The sequence below is a fragment of the Lynx rufus genome, unplaced genomic scaffold (genome assembly GCF_022079265.1).
Source record: "Lynx rufus isolate CCGP_SWC_20201006 ecotype Redwood Valley unplaced genomic scaffold, mLynRuf1.p SCAF_6, whole genome shotgun sequence".
NCBI classification, from domain to species: Eukaryota; Metazoa; Chordata; class Mammalia; order Carnivora; family Felidae; genus Lynx; species Lynx rufus.
The window spans coordinates 62,286,450-62,307,301 of record NW_025814878.1 but is presented as its reverse complement, the minus strand read 5'-3'; the positions used below and the strand labels follow the sequence as shown (position 1 = coordinate 62,307,301).

General features: G+C 34.0%; 1 protein-coding gene across 7 annotated transcripts in view; it reads right to left on the bottom strand.

Moving 5' to 3' along the window:
- The window catches only part of EPHA7 (EPH receptor A7), a 169,468-nt gene that overhangs the window by 88,078 nt on the left and 60,538 nt on the right, over positions 1-20,852 (bottom strand). For all 7 annotated transcript variants that reach the window (XM_047102347.1, XM_047102342.1, XM_047102341.1 and 4 more), the window contains exons 4-5: positions 19,852-20,007; positions 18,445-18,780 (exon numbers count right to left, since the gene is read on the bottom strand). In XM_047102347.1, coding sequence (XP_046958303.1) covers positions 18,445-18,780; positions 19,852-20,007 — 492 coding nt within the window. The remainder of the gene's footprint in view (positions 1-18,444; positions 18,781-19,851; positions 20,008-20,852) is intronic.

Below are 20,852 nucleotides of genomic sequence, written 5' to 3'. Positions count from 1 at the left end.
AAGTATAACAATATGAAAACTGGCAATAGAAATAGTTTCTAAATTTCGTGTGACTTTCTTAAGAATTCAAGGTTCATTTTAAAAAATTGATTACACCTAATACACCTCTTATGACTTCCTGGAATTCTCTGAATTATGATGATTTTTCCCAGAAATGTTTTTAGAAATGTGTTCACTTTTGTAGTCTTGTCTATTGAGAGGGCTACATATTGTGAGAATGAAGTCAACATTAATTTGTATTATCATCAGCAGGATTTTGTTAATTTTGCCAAGACTGTGCTTTGCCACAGCTAAATTTATAGCACAGCTGTTCAAAATTGCATTCTAGTATATCAACACCACCAACAGTCAACCACAAAGTGTTTTTATTTTATAAAACGCTTTTTTGTGTATTGCCTCATGTGATACTAAGATTAACTAGTAAGATATAAAGACTCTACTAATTGCCCAAGGTCAAAAAGCAAGTTGTTTCAACTTGGACTCAAACATTCTTATTATAAATCCAGTGTTCTAGGTCCAACTTGTCTGATATATTTAAGTCTATCTTTCTATACATGCATTATTATATAGACACTGATTTCATTTTGATATAGGTAAATAATCTGCTCAGCTCAGTATGTTTATTGATTATGCAAAGAGCTTAAGCAATACATATTTTTGGCAAGTCAATACACTGAATAAAATCTACATCTAAGAATATATCAGAGAAAAGCAAAATAACTCAAATGGAATGTTTCTGGTTAGCAAACCAGTTGCCCCTATTGGTTCACTACATGATACTAAACAAATAGTCTCTTTTGTTTAAGTTTCAATTTCTTGATCTGTAAACATTAAATTAATTATATTTCTTATACTCATAATTCAAAATGATGTTACAGGAAACAATAACAATTACTGAAAAATATAAACTCTCATGATTCAGAAATGCCAAAAAGAAACTAAATGTAGAAACAGATATTAAAAAGTCATAAACTGTTTGGCTATTAATATTTAAGAGGAAATATATCTATGTAAGAAATAAATATACCTAATTATTACAGACAGTATATGTTAATAATATAGTCACAAATCAAATAACTCCTTTAAAAATGTCTGATTTGAATTTATTCATACAACATAATATATACATATCTGGGTGTGCATGCCCCCATACATATGTGCTAGCACGCACAATTTACTGAGGAATTCACAACAGTAAACCATTTAGTAATGAATATTTCTGGCCAATTTAAATTCTGAGTGAAGCTATATGATAGCTTATAAGCAATTATTATGAACATATTTAATCAAAAAGTATTAGATTAAATTATTGCATCTTCATTTGAGAAATATTATGGATGGTAAATTATTTTTTAAGTAGGCTTCATCCCAGTGTGGAGCCCATTCTGGGGCTTGAACTCATGACCCTGAGATCAAGACCTGAGCTGAGATGAAGAGTCAGACCCTTAACTGATTGAGCCACCCAAACATCCCTGGATGGTAAAACATTTCTGTATATCTTGCAATTAAACTACTGTGGGAAAAAAATATGAAAAGAGAAACCAATACTCAGATAAAGAAATACAAGGCAATTTTTACAAAGTGATGTCAAACGTATTAGGGATCCATTTTTCATACATATTACATTAATATGTGTTCAATTATTTGCCTTAAAACAAAGAGTCAAATTAAAGTTACATGTTGAGAAATTTTGTTAAAGTAAAGCTAGATTTTATTTGTGTAGAGTTCAGTTGATAATGAAATACTTATAAAATTAATCATAGCCTATAATCTTGTAAAAATACAAGGCAGGAATTTGGGAGTGAGGTCAGGGCTAATTTGGGAGTGAGGTCAAGGCTAGCAGAGACTTATGGAGTTAACTGTATAGAGGTGATAGCAGAAGCTGGAGAAGTATCCTCAGTATCATCAGTCCGAATTTTCCAAAATATCTTACCTTGTAAATGTTTTAACCTATTCAGACTACTAAAGATTGGACACCTTCTCTTCTGTTACTCAGGCAATCTCTGGTTTAAAATATTGTCAGATATTTAGATCACTTTCAAACAGACAGCTAATCGATTTACACTGTATTTCAACTTGATTTTCAAGGAGCTGCCAGAGTTTTTTAAAATGCCTTCAGAGTAGAGAAATAAAACTACATATACATACATATATAGTAGTAGTTTTATAATTAGTTATAAATATATAGTTATATTATAATACATTATAAATATATAGCTATAATTATATATAGTTAATTGTATGTATAGCATATATAATTAACATATTTTCCAAATTAGAAAATCATAAAACACTTAATGTGTTTTTGCACTAGATTATTAAACAAGACTGTAACAAAAGGACAAATTATGTATTTCAGAATAATTGGATGTGGATGTGTATAAACTAAGTTGGTAAGATCATTGAACTTTGGCATTAATCAGTATAATGAAGGAATGAGAATCATCAAAATCAAAACACAGGTAAAACATAAAAGGCAAGCTGTCTATTAACTCAGAATAAATAAAATTGTAGAAAATAGAGTATATGATTGAATATAAAGCAGGATAATTTTGATTCTAATTTTGTAACCATCTTTTAACCCAAATATTCTCCTAAATTGATACAAATCCTTCAAATCCTTTATTTTTATTTTTATTTATTTATTTATTTATTTATTTATTTATTTATTTATTGTTTAAGTTTAGGTGATAATTGTGTCAAATTTATATTAGCAGATTGATACAGATGTTGGCTACAGTTAACAATTTAATACATACATCCCACAAACAAAATGACAGGCAGATTGGCTATACCTCGAAGGGAAGGCTTTGATTATTACAATAATCTATAGGCTTCATTGACTATGGAAGTGTACTTGCGATGCCAAATATAATTTAATCACAGTATCTAAGAAAAAAGCTTCTGAGACACGGTTCTAGGATTTGGAAGGCCCCAGACCTTTTTCAGGGTCTGCCTGGTTAAAAAGACCCAAGACCCATTCAAGCACACATAATTCAGGAGGCCTGCCTGCCAGCAATAAAGGCCGAAATTGGATACTTGGTGAGATTAATTACCTAGATAGGGCTTGATAATGCAAGTCAAATGGGAATGTAATTAAAGTGCACCTTCCATGAAAATTATTCATTGCTGATGGATCAGGTGACAGATAAATCAAAAGGCATTTTAAAAAAGACTACAGGTTAACTTGAAGCAGGTCTTTCCTCTTTATGAAACTCTGCAATTGCAGGTGTGGAATTCACTCTTGCTGTCTTATCCTCACCATGATACCATAAGACAAAAAAGCAGATTGTAATGCAACCTATTAGAAACAGAAGCCAATAGAAAAACCATTAGGATCGCAGTTACAAACAAAAGGTCAGCTAGACTGGAACCAGTTGGCTGGCAGATTTCAGAAGAGAGTATCACTCTATGTTCATACTATAATGGGGATTGCAACCATAAAAGAACAAGTGATGAATTAATAAGTTGACTAGTCCCCAGGGCGCAATTCTTACAGATGAAAGGCATGCTGGGGTAATCAAACAGAGCTATAAATTAGATAAATCGAATGGCATAAGAAGTATTTTACATCATCATTATTAAATAAAGTCTTCCTGGATGTGTTGTTAATTCTTTACTGTCAATACATTTATTTACAGTCTAAGAACAATAAAAAACAGTGTTTTATAACAACGGCAGGGTAATTTCAGTTACCCAGAGGGATACTAAATCTAATTTCTCTGTTGAGTTCTTTTAGATGTGTTTATTATACACCTAAGAGAAGATAGGTGAAACAAAATGTCCAATTAAATGTTAGTTATTGGAAAATATGGCTTTATATGTTACTCATTTGCTTGCTGAAACTAATGAACATACCTTGCTTTTATTGACCTGTTTAAAGAAAATGCACAAAAGTGTTCTTGTATGCAAGAATAAACTTAATGCTGAGCAGGAATACTATGTCATCTAGTAGATGGCTTACGAAATTCACACAAAAAAGACAATGTCAGAAAAAAAATAACATCAAAAAACTTGAACAACCTTTGCCTATGGAAATCTTTAATAATAATGTAGATATTGATCTATTACTACACACCTTCAAATAACTATGTAACTTTTCCAAAAATTCCCACTTTATATGTTTTTTTAACTTGCAAAAAGACAAAATTTGAGTTGAAATTCCCCTCAATAATCTATCCATCTCAATAGCACATAAATATCCTTCAAATTAAAAGACACCCAAAAATAATGAAAAACTACTGTGCACTATTACCTATAAGCAATTAAGAGGCTCATCACAAATACTCTAACCTAATTATAATAAAGTAGTTATTTCTAAACTTGTTTTCAATAAAAATAAATTTTATATAGCAGGTCTCTCCACATGGTGAAAACTCAGAAGTAAGAAAATTCATGGGCAAACACACAATAAAATTTTAGGTATGTAAATTTGATACACAGGACCTGTTTGTGTTTGAAGTGCCATAGGTTAATGTATAAAAAAATACATCTGTCAAAGAATTATCTGTTTATAGTCCTCCATTCCTAAAGGTTACTGATTAAAATTGAAAATAGGCATGGCAAATACCCAAACATTTTATCAGAAGATACTGCTTTTTACGTTTCCTGCAGATGCCAGTAAGTAACTTAATCCCAACCCAACTATAAAGTAAACTGTTCATGATTTGTCAGATTATCTGATGCTTGTCCAGAAAAATAGCCTGAAAAAAGAGTCACCAGGACACTATAATTAAGATCCATTCATCCATTTCATCCTGGAATTGAAGAAAATAACAAAACATCAAAGTCGTCAGACAGCAATCTAAAGAAGGTCAGTTAGTATCTTTTCAAACATATCACCAGGATTTAATGCACCAGGTGTGCTAGAAGTAACTTGCAAATCATAATAATATCCAAGGTTGGCTGAAATAGCATTATGGCTTCCTGTTCTTTGTTTACGTCATTCTTAAATATAAAGGATATATGATTAAAAATAAAAGGTAAAGTCTTAGTATTAATATACTGAAGATAGCAAGAATAATGTTTCCAAACTTTTAGGTGGATCTTCTACTTTTCTATAGCTGAGTTCATGATAGGGGGCATAATTTAAAATGTCTGGGAGGAGGAAACTAGGAAGAGAAAGAAATGTGAAAACAAAAGCATAACATAAAATATAACTATATATATATATACTATATATACTATATATATAACTATATATATAACTATATATATACTATATATATATATACTATATATACGTAAATATAACTATATATATATATACATATATATACACATATATAAAACTACATATACTATATACACACAACATATACACAGTAAGCGACACAGTCTTTATGAGATGTGTGTAGTCATTTGACTTTATAACAATATTTCATATTAAGAATGACAATAAAGATATTACAAGAGGCAGTGTTATAAACGCATAGTTTACGGAATTAACATCTTTCCTTTTATGACCTCTACTGAGATTATCAGGTTCTCAACAATGACATTTATGTGAGGCTAAATTTGGGTTCTTAGTGATGTCAGAGATGTGCGAAAATAGGATGAGATGTCAGAACAAGGAGAAAACAAGGTTATGATAATGTATTAGAACAGAACAAAGGCAGTAATTTTTTTTCCAAACAAAATCCAGACTCATAATCTATCTTAGACTCTTTACCAGTCTGATAAATGTTGTATGAAATCAGCATAAAAAGTATCTATTGCAATTCAATTCAGCCAACATTGAGCACTTACAGCACATATGCCATAGTGTTACGCTTTGTTTTCAACCATGACAAATATGATTATGACATTTTCTACTCCAAGTTGTCTATCAAAATTGTTTCTCATGGCTCAAAATTGTCAAATCCAATGGACTTTCTTCTGTCTTCATTGTATTGACCTCCTGTGACATTTGATTCTATGATTAACTGACTTGGAAAATATCCCTTCCTTTGGTTACTGTGACAGCCCTCCTATCCAACTGGCCTGGGTAAAAAGGTTTTTGGTCTTCATCCCATTGTTTTGATATTCTGCCAGCTCCTGTTGATATTCTCAAAACTTCTCTCTCAAACTTTTTATATTATAGCTCTACCTCCTCTGCCCCAAAATAGGCCATTCATTAACTTGCCCTCTATAGGTTTATGATTGCCAAATCTGTAACATTTAGGCTCCCCTACCATTTCAACACTCTTAGGAATATATATGTGTTCATAAAATGTACAAAGTTAAAAAGTACATACAGTTAAAACCGTCTATATACATGTCTATACCCATAAATACGTCACATTACGTGATACAGCTTGATGTAACAGGAGCTAAAGGTGTTAGGTTTAAGTGTATTAGTAACATTTGAATAAACTCATCATTAGTGATATGGTTTAACCAGTATCTCTGAATTTTATTACTATATATGATTGCCATTATGAATGCTATGCTCAGACAATGTTCCGCATCTCTCTATATGCTGAAGTTAACGATCAAATATTATTTAAAATTGGTACACTAATTATCTGATGTCAACATGCTATGGATAATTAAGAACTGTGTGCATTTAAGCTATGATAATTGTTTTTCACAGCTCTTTTCTAGCCCCTGTGTTTTAAACAAGCCAAGCAGCTACAGGAATGCAAGTACATCTCCTGCCCGTACTTTGTCATAGGACAGACATCATCTACTCTGCCTTCTCCCTGATTAATTTTGTGGAGTTGTGGCAATTATCTCTCCTGTGTGACAGACCTCTTTGTAAATGAAATGTAAGAAATTTGGATAATTTTTTCCTGGTTTTTACCCCTTGATTGATCCTTGTTTCTTGCTTACAATGTATAAAGGGAACTGAAGTCATAAAGCAGTTGGAACGAAAACAAGTACCAAATGGGCTTCTGCAGTGGTAATCAACACATCTGAAAACAAGACCTTGGTGGTGTTCTTTCTTTTACCCTATTACTTAGATCACTTGGTTAAAACTGTTAATGATCCTCTTGGATCAATGTCTTTTGCTTGTAGCTCTAATTTACTGCATCGGATGATTAGTACAGATGTTTTTGTGGATGGCTCTGCATCATTCCACCAGATTGCTTGTCTGAATCAAATTTGCTTCAATTCATCACCAATGAAGCAAGGAATAAAATAATCAACATTTACTTTCTCTTAACACTGGTACCAAAAATAGAACAACTAAACGCTTGTCAATTTAAAGACTATCTCTTACCTTTTACAAAGCTATGTCCCTTAGCTTATCCAGGGCATAAAATAGTATATATGGTTGGGGGTGGCAGAGTGTAGGAAATGGAAGTGCAGGGAACCAAAACCTGTACTTCAAATTAATGAGCCCAGGTTTATTTTTTTAATTGAGGTCAATTGACATACAACATTATATTAGTTTGATCACCAAATTTTTATCATCATCATCATAATCTTCTTCCTCATCATCACCAATGCACATTATGTGTATTCACCTATATATGAATAATGTATAAAATTACTAGCCACTGGCTTTTCATTCTCTGAAATGCAGTTTATTGATTTCTTGCTCATATATATATATATATATATATTTTTTTTTTTTTTTTGAAACTGTCTTCACAGTGCTATTCCTTTAATAACACTTCGGGGAAATGATTGAGATAGTATGCTCCATAAGAACTAAGCAAACAACTCGCAGATCAAAACCTTTTTTAAATTTTTTTTTTTTTCAACGTTTATTTATTTTTGGGACAGAGAGAGACAGAGCATGAACGGGGGAGGGGCAGAGAGAGAGGGAGACACAGAATCGGAAACAGGCTCCAGGCTCTGAGCCATCAGCCCAGAGCCTGACGCGGGGCTCGAACTCCCGGACCGCGAGATCGTGACCTGGCTGAAGTCGGACGCTTAACCGACTGCGCCACCCAGGCGCCCCGATCAAAACCTTTTTGTACGGTGGAACAATACCAGGTAAATAAGGTAACCAGTTCTGAGAATTAATTAAAAATCACTTCCTGATTCAATACATGTAAAAAATTCTTTACAAATGTGTTGATTTGTGTTCTTAGCATAGTAATCCTCCTATATACATATATTTTGCTGTTTTATTATTTATAATTGTATAATACCTCCAGAAAAAGAGATTGAATTCAATATATATTGACCTGGGGTTGTACTTTGTAAAAAATTTTGCATGTTTTACTTCAGTCTCTTGTGTTAACTTGTTTTTTGTATTTTTTTCCTGCTAAAATTAAAGAGTAGGTGGTCTGGTTAGTCACATTTCAGTCAAAACAGATTTTCTATATCTCACTTGAACAAACTTCTTGACTATTTCTCTATAAATATAGTCTAGTGAATGCATTTTCAATTCACTACAATCTCCACTCAATAAACTAACAGTAGCAAAATAAAGGACCTCCTTTTAAGGGCAAGACATATAATAAGAATTACTTTACATAATTCCATCATTATCTACTATTCCAGGACAATGATCCTAATGGGCAGTCATATATTTTGTTGAAGAGTCTATTTAGAGAAGCTTAAATTTAACAAGTTACAAATTTTAATCTCCAAAATATGGTGATAAAAACCTTTTCACTAGAAAATCTTGAAACAGCACTCACTTCTTAATCATGTAGAAATTGCTAGTTTAAAATTGCCAAGAATTTGGCAAACTTGTTCAAGCTTGAAAATCCAGGGACAAACCACATGACTTACTTTATATAGAATGTTCTGCTACCATGAAAGTAGCACCTTCTATAATTTATAAGATAATGAATTGGCTCTGTTTAAAAAAAAAACAAAAAAAAACAACTGTCCAAGATGTCAGGAGCAAAATATTACTATTGGTCTTTCTGGCACTTACCAATGCACTGCACTAAATAAGTTTTAGTGCCTATTTGAGGGGGGCGGGGAATCACAGAAATGAATAAAATTCCTATAACTCCCATTCCTTGCCCCAACCACAAAAGTATGCATGCCCGTCCTCATGCATATGGAAAATGAATACTTTCCTTCAACATAATAGGATAGAACTAAATTATGTCAGGGATGGATATTTGTGTTAGCCTGTTCAGACTGCTGTAACACCAAAGACTGGGTGTCTTAAAACAAAACAAAACAAAACAAAACAAAACAAAACAAAACAAAAACAAATTTATAAAACAAACAAAACGAAAATAAATTTATTATCTCATAATTCTGGAGGTGGGGAGCCCCAGATCAAAGTCCAGCAAGATTCAGATTCTGATGAGACCTCTCCTCCTCACTTGCAGATGGCCACCTTCTCACTAGGTCCTCACGTGGTCTTTCCTCAGTGAATGTCAATGGGGAGAGAGCAAGCTCACTGGTGTCTCTTCTTATAAGGACACTAACCCTATCAGGATCAGGGCCCCAACCATAGGACTTCATGTACCCTTAATTAACTCCCTATAGTCCCTGTCTTCAAATACAGTTATACTAGGGGTCAGAGCTTCCACACATGCATTTAGAGGTGGACACAATTCAATCCATAACAGTGTTATAACCGAGTTATCACACAAATTAACTCGTTCTTCTCAGATGCTTAAATATCATTATCCACAACAGCAAAACTGAGATCAAAGAATTTAAGAAACGATTAAGCTATATTAAATTGAAAATATGAAAGGCTACTTAAACTTTGTATTAGGTTTCTTTCATATGTTTACAAAGAATCCTTCCATTCAAGAGCCTGCAGATCAAACTTGTTAACCTCAACCTAACATCAACGTAAGCAAAACAGGTCATTACAAATATTTATAAAATCAGAAAAGGGTGGATTTGATAACTCCTACAGACACTGGGACAGAAAGCATGGAGGTGGTGAGAAGGTGAAGATGTGGGATTGAGAACACAGGTTGTTTAGGGACATTTCCTTACATATATTTTAACTGAGAAAATTCATAGAATAGCTATGTCACATAGTCTCAAAATATCACAAAACTACAAAAAGGAGAAGATATTAAAATAAGTTCTGAAAAGCTTGTGTTGTATACTAAGCAGTCCTAAGCACTAACAAAAAAGATCTCAAATCTTGGTCTCTGCCTGTGCTTCAAGGTTATGTTGAAAGAAAAAAAAATAATTATATTTTCAGGAGATTTTCTAAACATGAAGAATTACAAAAGTTTTCAAATATAAAGGTTAATTATAGCTTAATATTTTAAAATAAGACTACTTTAAGCTTTTGTTCTAAATCTCTACTTAAATATCAAGTTTGTGGCTGTGAAGTCATTTTAAGATTTTATTTTATTTTAAAAAATGCTTAATGTTTATTTATTTAAAAAAATTTTTTTAATGTCTATTTATTTTTGAGACAGAATAAGACAGAGCATGAATGGGGGAGGGTCAGAGAGAGAGGGAGACACAGAATCTGAAGCAGGCTTCAGGCTCTAGGCTGTCAGCACAGAGGCTGACGTGGGGCTTGAACTCATGGACTGTGATATCATGACCTAAGCTTAAGTCGGACGCTTAACCGACTGAGCCACCTAGGCGCCCCAATATTTATTTATTTTTGAGAGAGAGAGAAAGATGGAGTGAGAGCAGGAAAGGGGCAGAGAGAGAGGGAGACATAGAATCTGAAGCAGTCTCCAGGCTCTGAGCTGTCAGCACAGAGCCTGACTCAGGGCTTGAACCCATGAACTGCAAGATCATGACCCAAGCTGAAGTCAGACGTTTAGCCAGCTAAGCCACCCTTATTTTAAGATTTTAAATAAATCTAGAGTTTTAAGACCAAATCACAAAAATTTTGTATTTGAAATCATGACCTTATATATTCAGTGGATAATTTAAATAAAATTACATTAAATTTCAATTTAACTCTTTAGATATTAATCTTGATAATCTTAGAAAGTATCTTTTCACATTATGATATGCAAAGAATTTAAGTATTTAATTCATATTTACTAAGCATGTATCCTGGGCCCAACTGGTTACAGGAGCTAGAGAGTAAGACCAAAGATGTTACTATTTCCTTACACTGTGAAGTCTAACGGGAAAGACAAACATTTCATGGATAATATGTGAAAAATATGATGAAAAAAATGCATGAAATAGTCACTGTAAGACCATATCACAGAAAGATGTAATTCTCACCTAAATTTTCAATGTAAGTTTGGGATGTGAAGATCCTGTGTAGGCATATGAGTCTTTACATGTAAAGTGGTCACCACATACTAAGTACTCAAGAAGTCCTAGTTCAGTATCAATGCCAATGTGGTTGCCAATTTTATTAAAATAGTATCCAAAAAGATATTTCTTTATTTATATGTTTTAATTATTGATAGCCACTAAGAAAGACTGTAAATGTATCTACATGTATATTTTTAAGTTAATGGTGTCAAAAATATTTAAACTTTAAAGAATTAAATTTCAATATAGTCTAAGATTCCTACCTGCATGATTCTAAAATATCATGGCCTAAGGCATGAATTAGCATGACTGAATTGTTTTCTGGTTTTTGGACACATCAAGTTTTTAAAATAACTAGAAACAAGGGTCCCTGGGTGGCTCAGTTTGGCTCAGGTCATGATCTCATGGTTTGTGAGTTCAAGCCCCATATTGATCTCTGTGCTGACTGCTCAGAGTTTGCTTCTGATTCTGTGTCCCTCTGTGTCTGCCCCTCCCCAACTCATTCTCTCTCTCTCTCTCAGAAATAAATTAAAAAAACTTAAAAAAATTTTTTTAAATAACTGGAAACATTATAGAAATGTGTATTTCGAGTGATTTACTATTATATCTTATTGAGTTGATTTTTCTCCTACAGTGTACATAAGCATGTGTGTGTATGTTTTAACAAAATTAACACTATTTCTACAAAATATTTTGTGGGTAGTGGCAGTGTTTTTTTGTCTGTGTTTTATCTCATCTCACTGGATGGAGACTGCTGCATTTCATATTACTCAATATTATAATCAGTATATTCTCTCAAACAAGGAAATATATTCTCTTAACATCTTTTTCCCTTAACATACAAACTTAGCTTATGAATTTCAAAGAAATATCAGAGTGTATAAACTTAATAGGAGTAATTTATTTTTACTTAAAGGACACATAACTTGATGGCTTACCATTTTAAATCATTGAGAATAGATCTGAGTTAATTTATGAGGAAAATAGTCATAGTTGAGTCACATTAATAAATGTAAGTGAAGATATTTCTGACAAATACAGGAAATGACTTTTGATACTGTCTCTTTTTTGTATAATTTTGCTTATTATAATGTTATATCATATAACTCTATGGTTATATTTCATTTTGGACATTATAAAAACATTACAAATCTAAATAAAGAGAATACCAAAGCCAATGTTAATTTTGACAGAGATAAAAGATCTGGGCATTTGAAAACATAAGAGAAATTAGTCACATTAAGATATGCAGGGATATTTTTGGGGCGCCTGGGTGGCGCAGTCGGTTAAGCGTCCGACTTCAGCCAGGTCACGATCTCGCGGTCCGTGAGTTCGAGCCCCGCGTCAGGCTCTGGGCTGATGGCTCGGAGCCTGGAGCCTGTTTCCGATTCTGTGTCTCCCTCTCTCTCTGCCCCTCCCCCGTTCATGCTCTGTCTCTCTCTGTCCCAAAAATAAATAAAAAACGTTGAAAAAAAAAAAATTAAAAAAAAAAAAAAAAAAAGATATGCAGGGATATTTTTTAAGTTTCTTAAAGAAGGGAAATAAAACATAGCCAGAAGGCAAGTGTTACAGTAACCAATGTTGTATTTGTTACTAAGAGACTATATTTGTTAATAATATCCTCAGGAAATAACACTTCTTAGTAGGTTCCTTTTTCATTGAAGAGTAATTTATCACCACACCATTAAAATAATTTGCAAACTCCCAGGTAAAGGATTGTAGTAGTCCATGATAAGATTACATAACACTTAATAATTCTCAGTAAGCAGTGTATTTGACTGCAATAATCTGGGATGCTCTGATGGGCTGCCTACATTCTCCTCAGTGAAGGACTGAAGAATTTATTTGCTCAGATGCTGAGATGGCTGCTAAAAAGCAGACCTCAGTTCCCTGCTCTACTTTACAATTGCCTTGTAAATGACACCTTGCTCCTTTGTAGGCTCCTTCCCATAGTCATGTTTGGACGACAACGAGGTATAAAGGCCTGCCACTCTTTCTTCAGCTCTGGACAATATGAAGGTCCCTTACGGGTGGAGAGCTCCCCATGGAGTTGGCTGAGGAGTTCCACCGAGACTGCATCAAAGCTCAGCTTCCCCTCTGCTCCAGTCTTGCTCCCTTCCTGTCTCTTCCTAAGGCAGTGATCCCAATTGCATGCCCTCATACATACAATTCCTGCACAGTAGTCCCTGTCTAAGTGTCTGCTTCCTGGTGAGCCCAACATGGAAAATTATATCCTCTTTCAAGAGGTGACAATTTGCATCTTTAATTCCTACCCAGTGTTTTCTACAGCATTCTAACAATTATCAATCCCGTTAAAATTACAGTACCTGTATACGTAATACTCAGCTATGAATTACTCCATAATTTCAATCAACAACGTACTGCACAATGTATAGTATGTATTGAATTTAGACAGTCCATTTAGTGATGGGCATAAGATGGGCTGTTAGAGGCCTTATGTCCCAAACCTCTCTTTACTTAGTACAATTCCATGAGTTCAAAGAAGTGATTCAGTTTTAACACTCTTTTCATGTGCATTTTATATGTGAAAAGTGCCATAAACATAGTAAGTGTTCAGTAATGAGTCACTCTTAATATTAGTTCTATGATTATAATCGTTATAGTACCATAACACACGTTTTTATTTTAAAAATATAACTGATAATAAGCTAAAGGCTCAATTTTTATCACATGAGGAGTCAAATAGCATGATACTGTTTCAGGAGAAAATTCAATTTCAAAGAGCTGAAATAACTCATCTAAAATTCAGTAATTATGTCATTGAATATCAAATCCTATTCCTTTTCCATTCATGTCTCGATGCTTTCATTCTTGTAAAATCATTTAACTTTTCTTATGTACGACTGGTTTCCTCATCAGAATTAAGTGCACAACATCCGTTGTACAGCTGGCATACAGAAAGAATTGTGTTACATGGTAAAGGTACAGATGAACACAGCATAATCACTTGCTTGAAGAATAATTGCAGAGTTCCTTAAATCTCTTTGGGGGGTAAGATCACATATATTATAATTTTGTATTGCTTTGAAAATGGTCTAATTGTTTAAGTGCTCCCACAGTGAACTGAGGTATTATAAAAAGAGAAAATAATTTTAGGGTGACCTATTTTTATGAACTTTCATACTTTTGCAGACCATTTTTGTATTAATGTACTTGGTCTGTAGAAGAAATGTAGTGGCACTGATTATGTTTTAATCGGGGAGGTCCTCTTGAGGGCTTAGAAAATGATTCACTTGTCCTCCTGGTAAAATCATATCTGCCCCAAAGTTCTAGACTGACTAACTTATTTTCTGTGAGGACTCCCCCTCTCTGCAGATAGAATGGATCATTCCTTCGTTGAGGTTTCAGTGTTTTGTTCCTAATATTCTACAGCAGGCATCACATTATATTCAAGTGTTCTGTCATATTAGATATGTAACTAAACATATCTGCTACAATATGGGCTCCTCATAAGGACAGGACCAATGTTTACCTACACTGTTTGATACACACTACTTAGTAGAGTTGGCTGAGTTAATATTTAAAAAGTAGCATTTAAATAGTCAGCTCTTAAGAACACTGATGTAATTATTAAGACCATTTTTGTTTAAGAGAACCTTCCAATGTAAGGAAGAATAAGAATCATAAGACCATAGATGAAATGCATGTGCTTTCCCCCTCACTTAGAGATTTTTAACATATCTCTGACATACATAAGTCTGACATGTGAGACTTCACCCTTAATAAGTAATACCATTCCTAACAAAATAAAACAACAATGAAAGGCTCCTGAAGGGTGGCTCAATCGGTTAAGTGTCCTATTCTTGATTTTGGCTCAGGTCATCATCTCAAGATTCATGAGTTGGATCTCGCCATTGGGCTCCAGACTGACAGCACAGAGGTTGCTTAGGATTCTCTCTCTCCCTCTGTCTCTGCTCCTCCCCTGCTCACCCATGCTCTCGCTCTCTCTCTCTCTCTCTCTCTCTCTCTCATTCTCTCCCTCTTTCTCTCTTAAAATAAATGTAAAACAAAAAAAGAAAAATATATATATCAGCCAGTTTCTGGAGGTCATATGTTCCTGATAAATACAAAAATTATCTATATATAAATATCATATATTATTCTCTATGCATTTCTCATCTTAAAGCTAATTATCAGTTTAAAGTAGAATCTCAGTCTTAAGATAACTTATGACTAGATAATAGTCACATATTACACAGACAAAACAAAATTAATCTCTTCCTCCTCCAATGTTATAAAACATAAATGCCAATTCTGAGCCTCCAATAATTCCCCCCATACTGCAATAGATACAGAGTTTACTGTGCTTTGCCTTGACAGGTTCACAAAGATTTGTATAAAAAGAGGGTTAATTCAGCATCCATTTTGCTACAATACACTACGCTACAATAAAAAGTACTACAAAAAAAAAACCCTACTACAATGCGCTAAAGTAATATTTTTATGACACTGAAGAGTTTTTAAGTTTTCTCTAATATTATCTAACAGGATAAGACAGGGGGGTAGGTATTCTTTTATCCCCATTTCAGTCATGTGGAACTTTAGTGATCTACCCAAGAGCATGTAACTCCTAAGTGGCAGGGGAGGGGCTGGAGCACAGATCTTTTAACACCAAACCTCCGACTCCTACCCTGAACAAAGCATAAGGGGACTTCAATGTACTCTCATTTCCACAAACACTGATAGGGGGTGTGGGGGAAACTTATGCTCCAGACTCCAAACTTAACAGAAAAGAAACTACAAAGTATACACACTACCTTTCACACACTTGCTAATAATTTTCCATTTTCACTCTATTCTTGCCCAGACACAAGCAGATTCTCCTACTACATCTTTTTATACTTGGTAGCAGTGGGTTGCTGATGAGGGCGATGACTGACCAGAGATCTAGATTTAAATTCATTATTGAAATGACTGCAGCATAAACCAGGTGGGAGGTGGTGCTGTTTAGTTAATAGAGAATGAGAATTTCAAGGATCACTGCAGGTTTCCATGTGTAGTAATGAACAGGGGAAAAATTTCAAATCATTCTCCCCTTAGAAAGAACAAAAATATTAGCAATGGGGAACAGTGGGAAGTGGGTGTGCAAATTCAGTAGAGCAACAGTCACTAATATATTCTAAATTTCCTCTGTTAAAAAATACAGGAAACCTTCTACAATTACCACAGATTGTCTTGTTTAGATGCATTTCTTTTTGAAAAAGAATAGCTTTTTAATAAAAAAAAATAGCATAGCTTTTTTAAAAAAAGCTAACTTTAAATTCATGAGGTTTTAGCATTTCAGATGTAGGAGAGACTAGGCAATTATGAATGAATATGTTAATATAAAAGTATGAACATAGTTTGCTTTTTAACTTTTTATATTTATTTCTTTAAAAAAAATTGAATAGCTTTATTGAGATATAATTTACGTACCAGAAGGTTTACTCATTTTAAGTGTACAATTCAGTATTTTTTTAGCATTCGTACAGAGCTCTGCAATCATCACAATCTAAATTTTTCAATCTAATCTAATCTAAATTACCTTCCCCCATCAAACAAACAAACAAACAAACCTAGTTTGCCCTTAGCCAGAAGAGAATCAACACCCAAAGCCATTTTACCTAACAACTGTGAGATATCTGATTCAAGAATTTATGGGAAAATCTATGACCAATTTAGCCCATGCAGTATTAACCTGAAAAATTAAACAGTAGGTATTTAAAGAGCAAAAATACAGACCCCAAAAGCAGACTATTTGGTGAACTCTATTTGTGGGATAAGCTCGACAACTTTGGGTAATATTCAAAAATAAATAAAAATGTCCCTTCTATACTTGATATCAGCAGGAATAAAAGAACTATTCTAGTTCAGCAGGCCTAAGAGTTGCTCTTAGTGGTTCCAAAGATAGCTCTAGTGTCACAATCATGAACCTAAAATGTTTCAAACCCACTCACTGTAAAGCTATGATAACAAATTTCAATATAAAGCAACACAAGCAAAAATATCTGACAAAAGGATTTTGAAAGAATAGCAAATAGAGTCAGGGTAAATAAAAATGAATCAAACAAAATCAGTTAAATTAGTTATTTCTTTTGTCTAGTTTTTGGAAATTTCAAATTTTCTAGGTCGTTTTTCCTCCAGATTGCTGCTTTTACACAGGAGATCAGATTTGCAATAGCCTTTTAAATAAACATCAAAATGAAACTTTTAGAATAAGAACTCATTAATCTGTTCAAAATGGTAAGCATAAAACCAGATGCCTAGTTTTCATTCTGCAGATATAATTTAAATAGGTAACATTTTGTTAAAATTGGCATAGAAGTGAAGAATAGATTAATCTACGTCCAGGAATTTGGGATAATACTGGTTTTGACAGCCAGCCAAAGATCAGGAAGACTCCGTTATAAGCTTATTATGATGCTCTCACAACTCAGTACTCCAGTGCAGGTCCCATTTTATTAATAACAATGACATAGTACTTGGCTACATCTACCACACAGGATCTTCTTTCACCAGCAAGAATTTTTAAAAGGTTGAGAAAGCCCTCAATTTCTAAAACTTCTTTCAGTAATAAGATTTTCCTGAAGGTTTAGAAAGTCTCCAATTTCTGAAACTTCCTCTCCAACTTATATTTTCCAAAACATACCACAACAAAGCATGACTGAGTAGGGCACCTCAAATGCCATGAAGAAAAGTGAAAATTGCTCCTAGGCTAAGCTACAAGTTCATGGTCTTCATGGTCATTACTTCCTAATTCACTTCTTTTGAAATTCTCACGAGATCTCCCAAGTACGTGCTTTAATATGACAAACGGTAATATGATCACAAACCTACTGATGAACTTAAAATTCCCTAATGCCCATTTTAACGCAGACTTGCCATATATGTCACATCGTATGTGGTAAAACACTGGCTAACACTTTGTGAGACAGTGCACTCCACTCTTTCATCACCCTGATTATCATTCAGACTTTGATCATGCGCATATGCCACACAAAAGAGTACAACTGCAAGAAGTAGCCACCATCTCATTTTGTCCAATGTTTTCACTCTCTTCTAGATCTTTCAGTGGAGCTTCTTGTCTTAGAACAGTCAACTGGTTGACAATTTATCCCTTTTTAGTTCTCCTGCCAGAATCTCTGGAGGAGATGCTAATGAGTCTAGCAATGGTTAATAGTCAACAGGAGGAATAACAAAGAAAAGTTAGAGGTGTGAATCATCAACGAGCTGGAATAATCTAGTTCTGTGTAGCCAAGTTAACTAAATATTCACGCGAGAGAGACACCTCCCTTATGTAGTCGCATTATTCACTCAGTGAAGACAAACAGAAAAACATACCTGCTTGACCAGTGGTGATACTGACAGCCGCAAAGAGCCTCTGGGATCTGCTTAAGTCAGAAACTCCATTTACAGCTTCAACTTCAAAAGTATAATTAGCGTGGGCTAGCAGGTCCATGACAGTGACATAGTTATCCTCTAATCCGGTCTGCTGGGGCATGTAGCCAATGTTACTCCCACAGGGAACGCACTCGCCCTGCTCCCAACTGCACCGCTTACACAATACTCTGTAGGTCACATCATTTCTTCCCCCATTGTCAGCTGGAGGACTCCATTCCAAACTTACTGTGGTTTGGTTGATGTTGAAAATGAGGTTCTGTGGTGCAGATGGAGGCCCTTTGAAAACCAAAAATAAATAAACAAATAAACAAAAAAAGATAAAAACAACCCCAAAAAGCAAAAAATGAAGGAAAGGATCTGTGTGGGCCACTAAGCTAGTGGCTCAATTACCATACAGAAAACTAGTTGAAATGCTTTCTTTTACATAAACATTTCATTACCTTTCCTAAAGAAGCTGTATAAAAGCCTCCTTGAATTCACTTGGCAAGAGGCTCTATTTATTTTCCATTTAATATGTCAAAATGAAAACAGGATAACAACTGTCTTTGTGCTTTTGCCACAGTCTTTAGCTATTTTTCTTCTAAGCAATTACAAAGAACAGTTAATGCACCTAAAAAAAACAGTTGTGCAGTTGTTTAAAAATAGTTTTCCTTTTAACCATATAACAGAGAATACATCTATTCATTCCTAATGTGCTCAAGAATGATTTACAGTAAGTCTGGGATTGGCTTTGGATTTGGGTCTCTCGAACATTCATTAATTGAAGCACCAAGATGTGAGATTTGCTCTATTTAGTGATGGAATTTTAAGTCAGAAACCATTACTTTTTAATCACATTTCATAACCATGTAAGACTCAAATAACTTTTGCATTTTATTTATGATTTTTGTTAGATACATGAGAAAAATGTTCTTAAAATGCATCTTATCAGTTCATGAAAAATTGGGACGTCTGGGTGGCTCAGATGGTTAAGCGTCCAAATTCCGCTCAGGTCGTGATCTCACGGCATATGAGCCCGAGCCCCGTGTCGGGCTCTGTGCTGACAGTTCAGAGCCTGGAGCCTGCTTCGCATTCTGTGTCTCCCTCCCTCTCTGCTCCATTCACATTCACACTCTGTCTCTCTCTTTCTCTCTGTCTCTGTCTCTCTCTCTTTCAAAAATAAATAAACAGTAAAATTAAAAAAAAAAAAAGAAAAATGGCCTTATCAGTTCATGAAAAAAAAATTCAATATTTAATAACAATTAAGAATTCATTCACAAATCCAAAGCCCACCTCAATGATGTCACAATAGTACAACCAGTGTAAGGAATCTGAAAGTCCTTTCCTACGTTACGATTCTGAACTTACTTGTGCAGGCCACATACGGTGGATCAGATGGAGCCCTGTAATACCCATCCTCACATTCACATCTGGAGGAGCCTTCTTTATCGGAAAAACTGTGAGTGGGACAACGAGAGCACTGGAGATCTTGAGAGGAAGATTTGTAGAACCCACGGCCACAGGCTGGGGATGCAAAAGAAAGTGAAAATAGAAACGTGAGAGCAGATAGATTTTTTTTTTAATTTTAGTAATAGCAAAGAATAAAATATGAAATTTAATTTGTGAAAAACAAGCTCTTTATGATAAAGTGTATTCAGTGTAAATCAATTTGTAGAATGTAGAATGTAGAATACTACATTTTAAAGTAAAACAATAAAAAACAAATAATACAGTAAACTTGCACCAATAGGTGGCCTTGGTCTGAAACCTAGAGCCCAAAACTGAACAAAAGCATAATTTAATATGACAAAATCTTAGGATATTTAATTCAGGGTAACTTCACTTACAATATAATTAACTTACTTGTTGAAACATCCGAAAATACTTCAAAGCTATGTTTTCTTAATATGAAATAGCTGTAAATTAACTTTTTATGTGTTAATTTGGTTGATACTGAAAAATACTAAAATAATTTTAATCACCTGATGAGGAAGAATAATGATATAAAAAATTTCATCTGAAAATGATAGAAATGTATTCCCTCAAGTTTTCAGAAAACTTCAAGATACAATTTCAACCAATTTAAGTTATAAGGCAGGGTACCTTGCACTAAGTGAACTTTCTTGTTACTAAAAATAACAAAAGCCTATAAATAGGAGAAACCTATTCCACCACAAATAAGGAGAAAGCCTTCAACTGTAAACAGATGATGACTGTTTATCCTCTCCTGAGAGAAGTTAACAATACCGTCACACTAACACAGCAACTGCTCTCAGCAATGAATAGACAAGTACAAAGAAGGTCCCTAGCACCTCTCAGGAAAGTTGCTCTTACTCACTTAGACCCTATTTGCTATTAAGTCAGGAAAC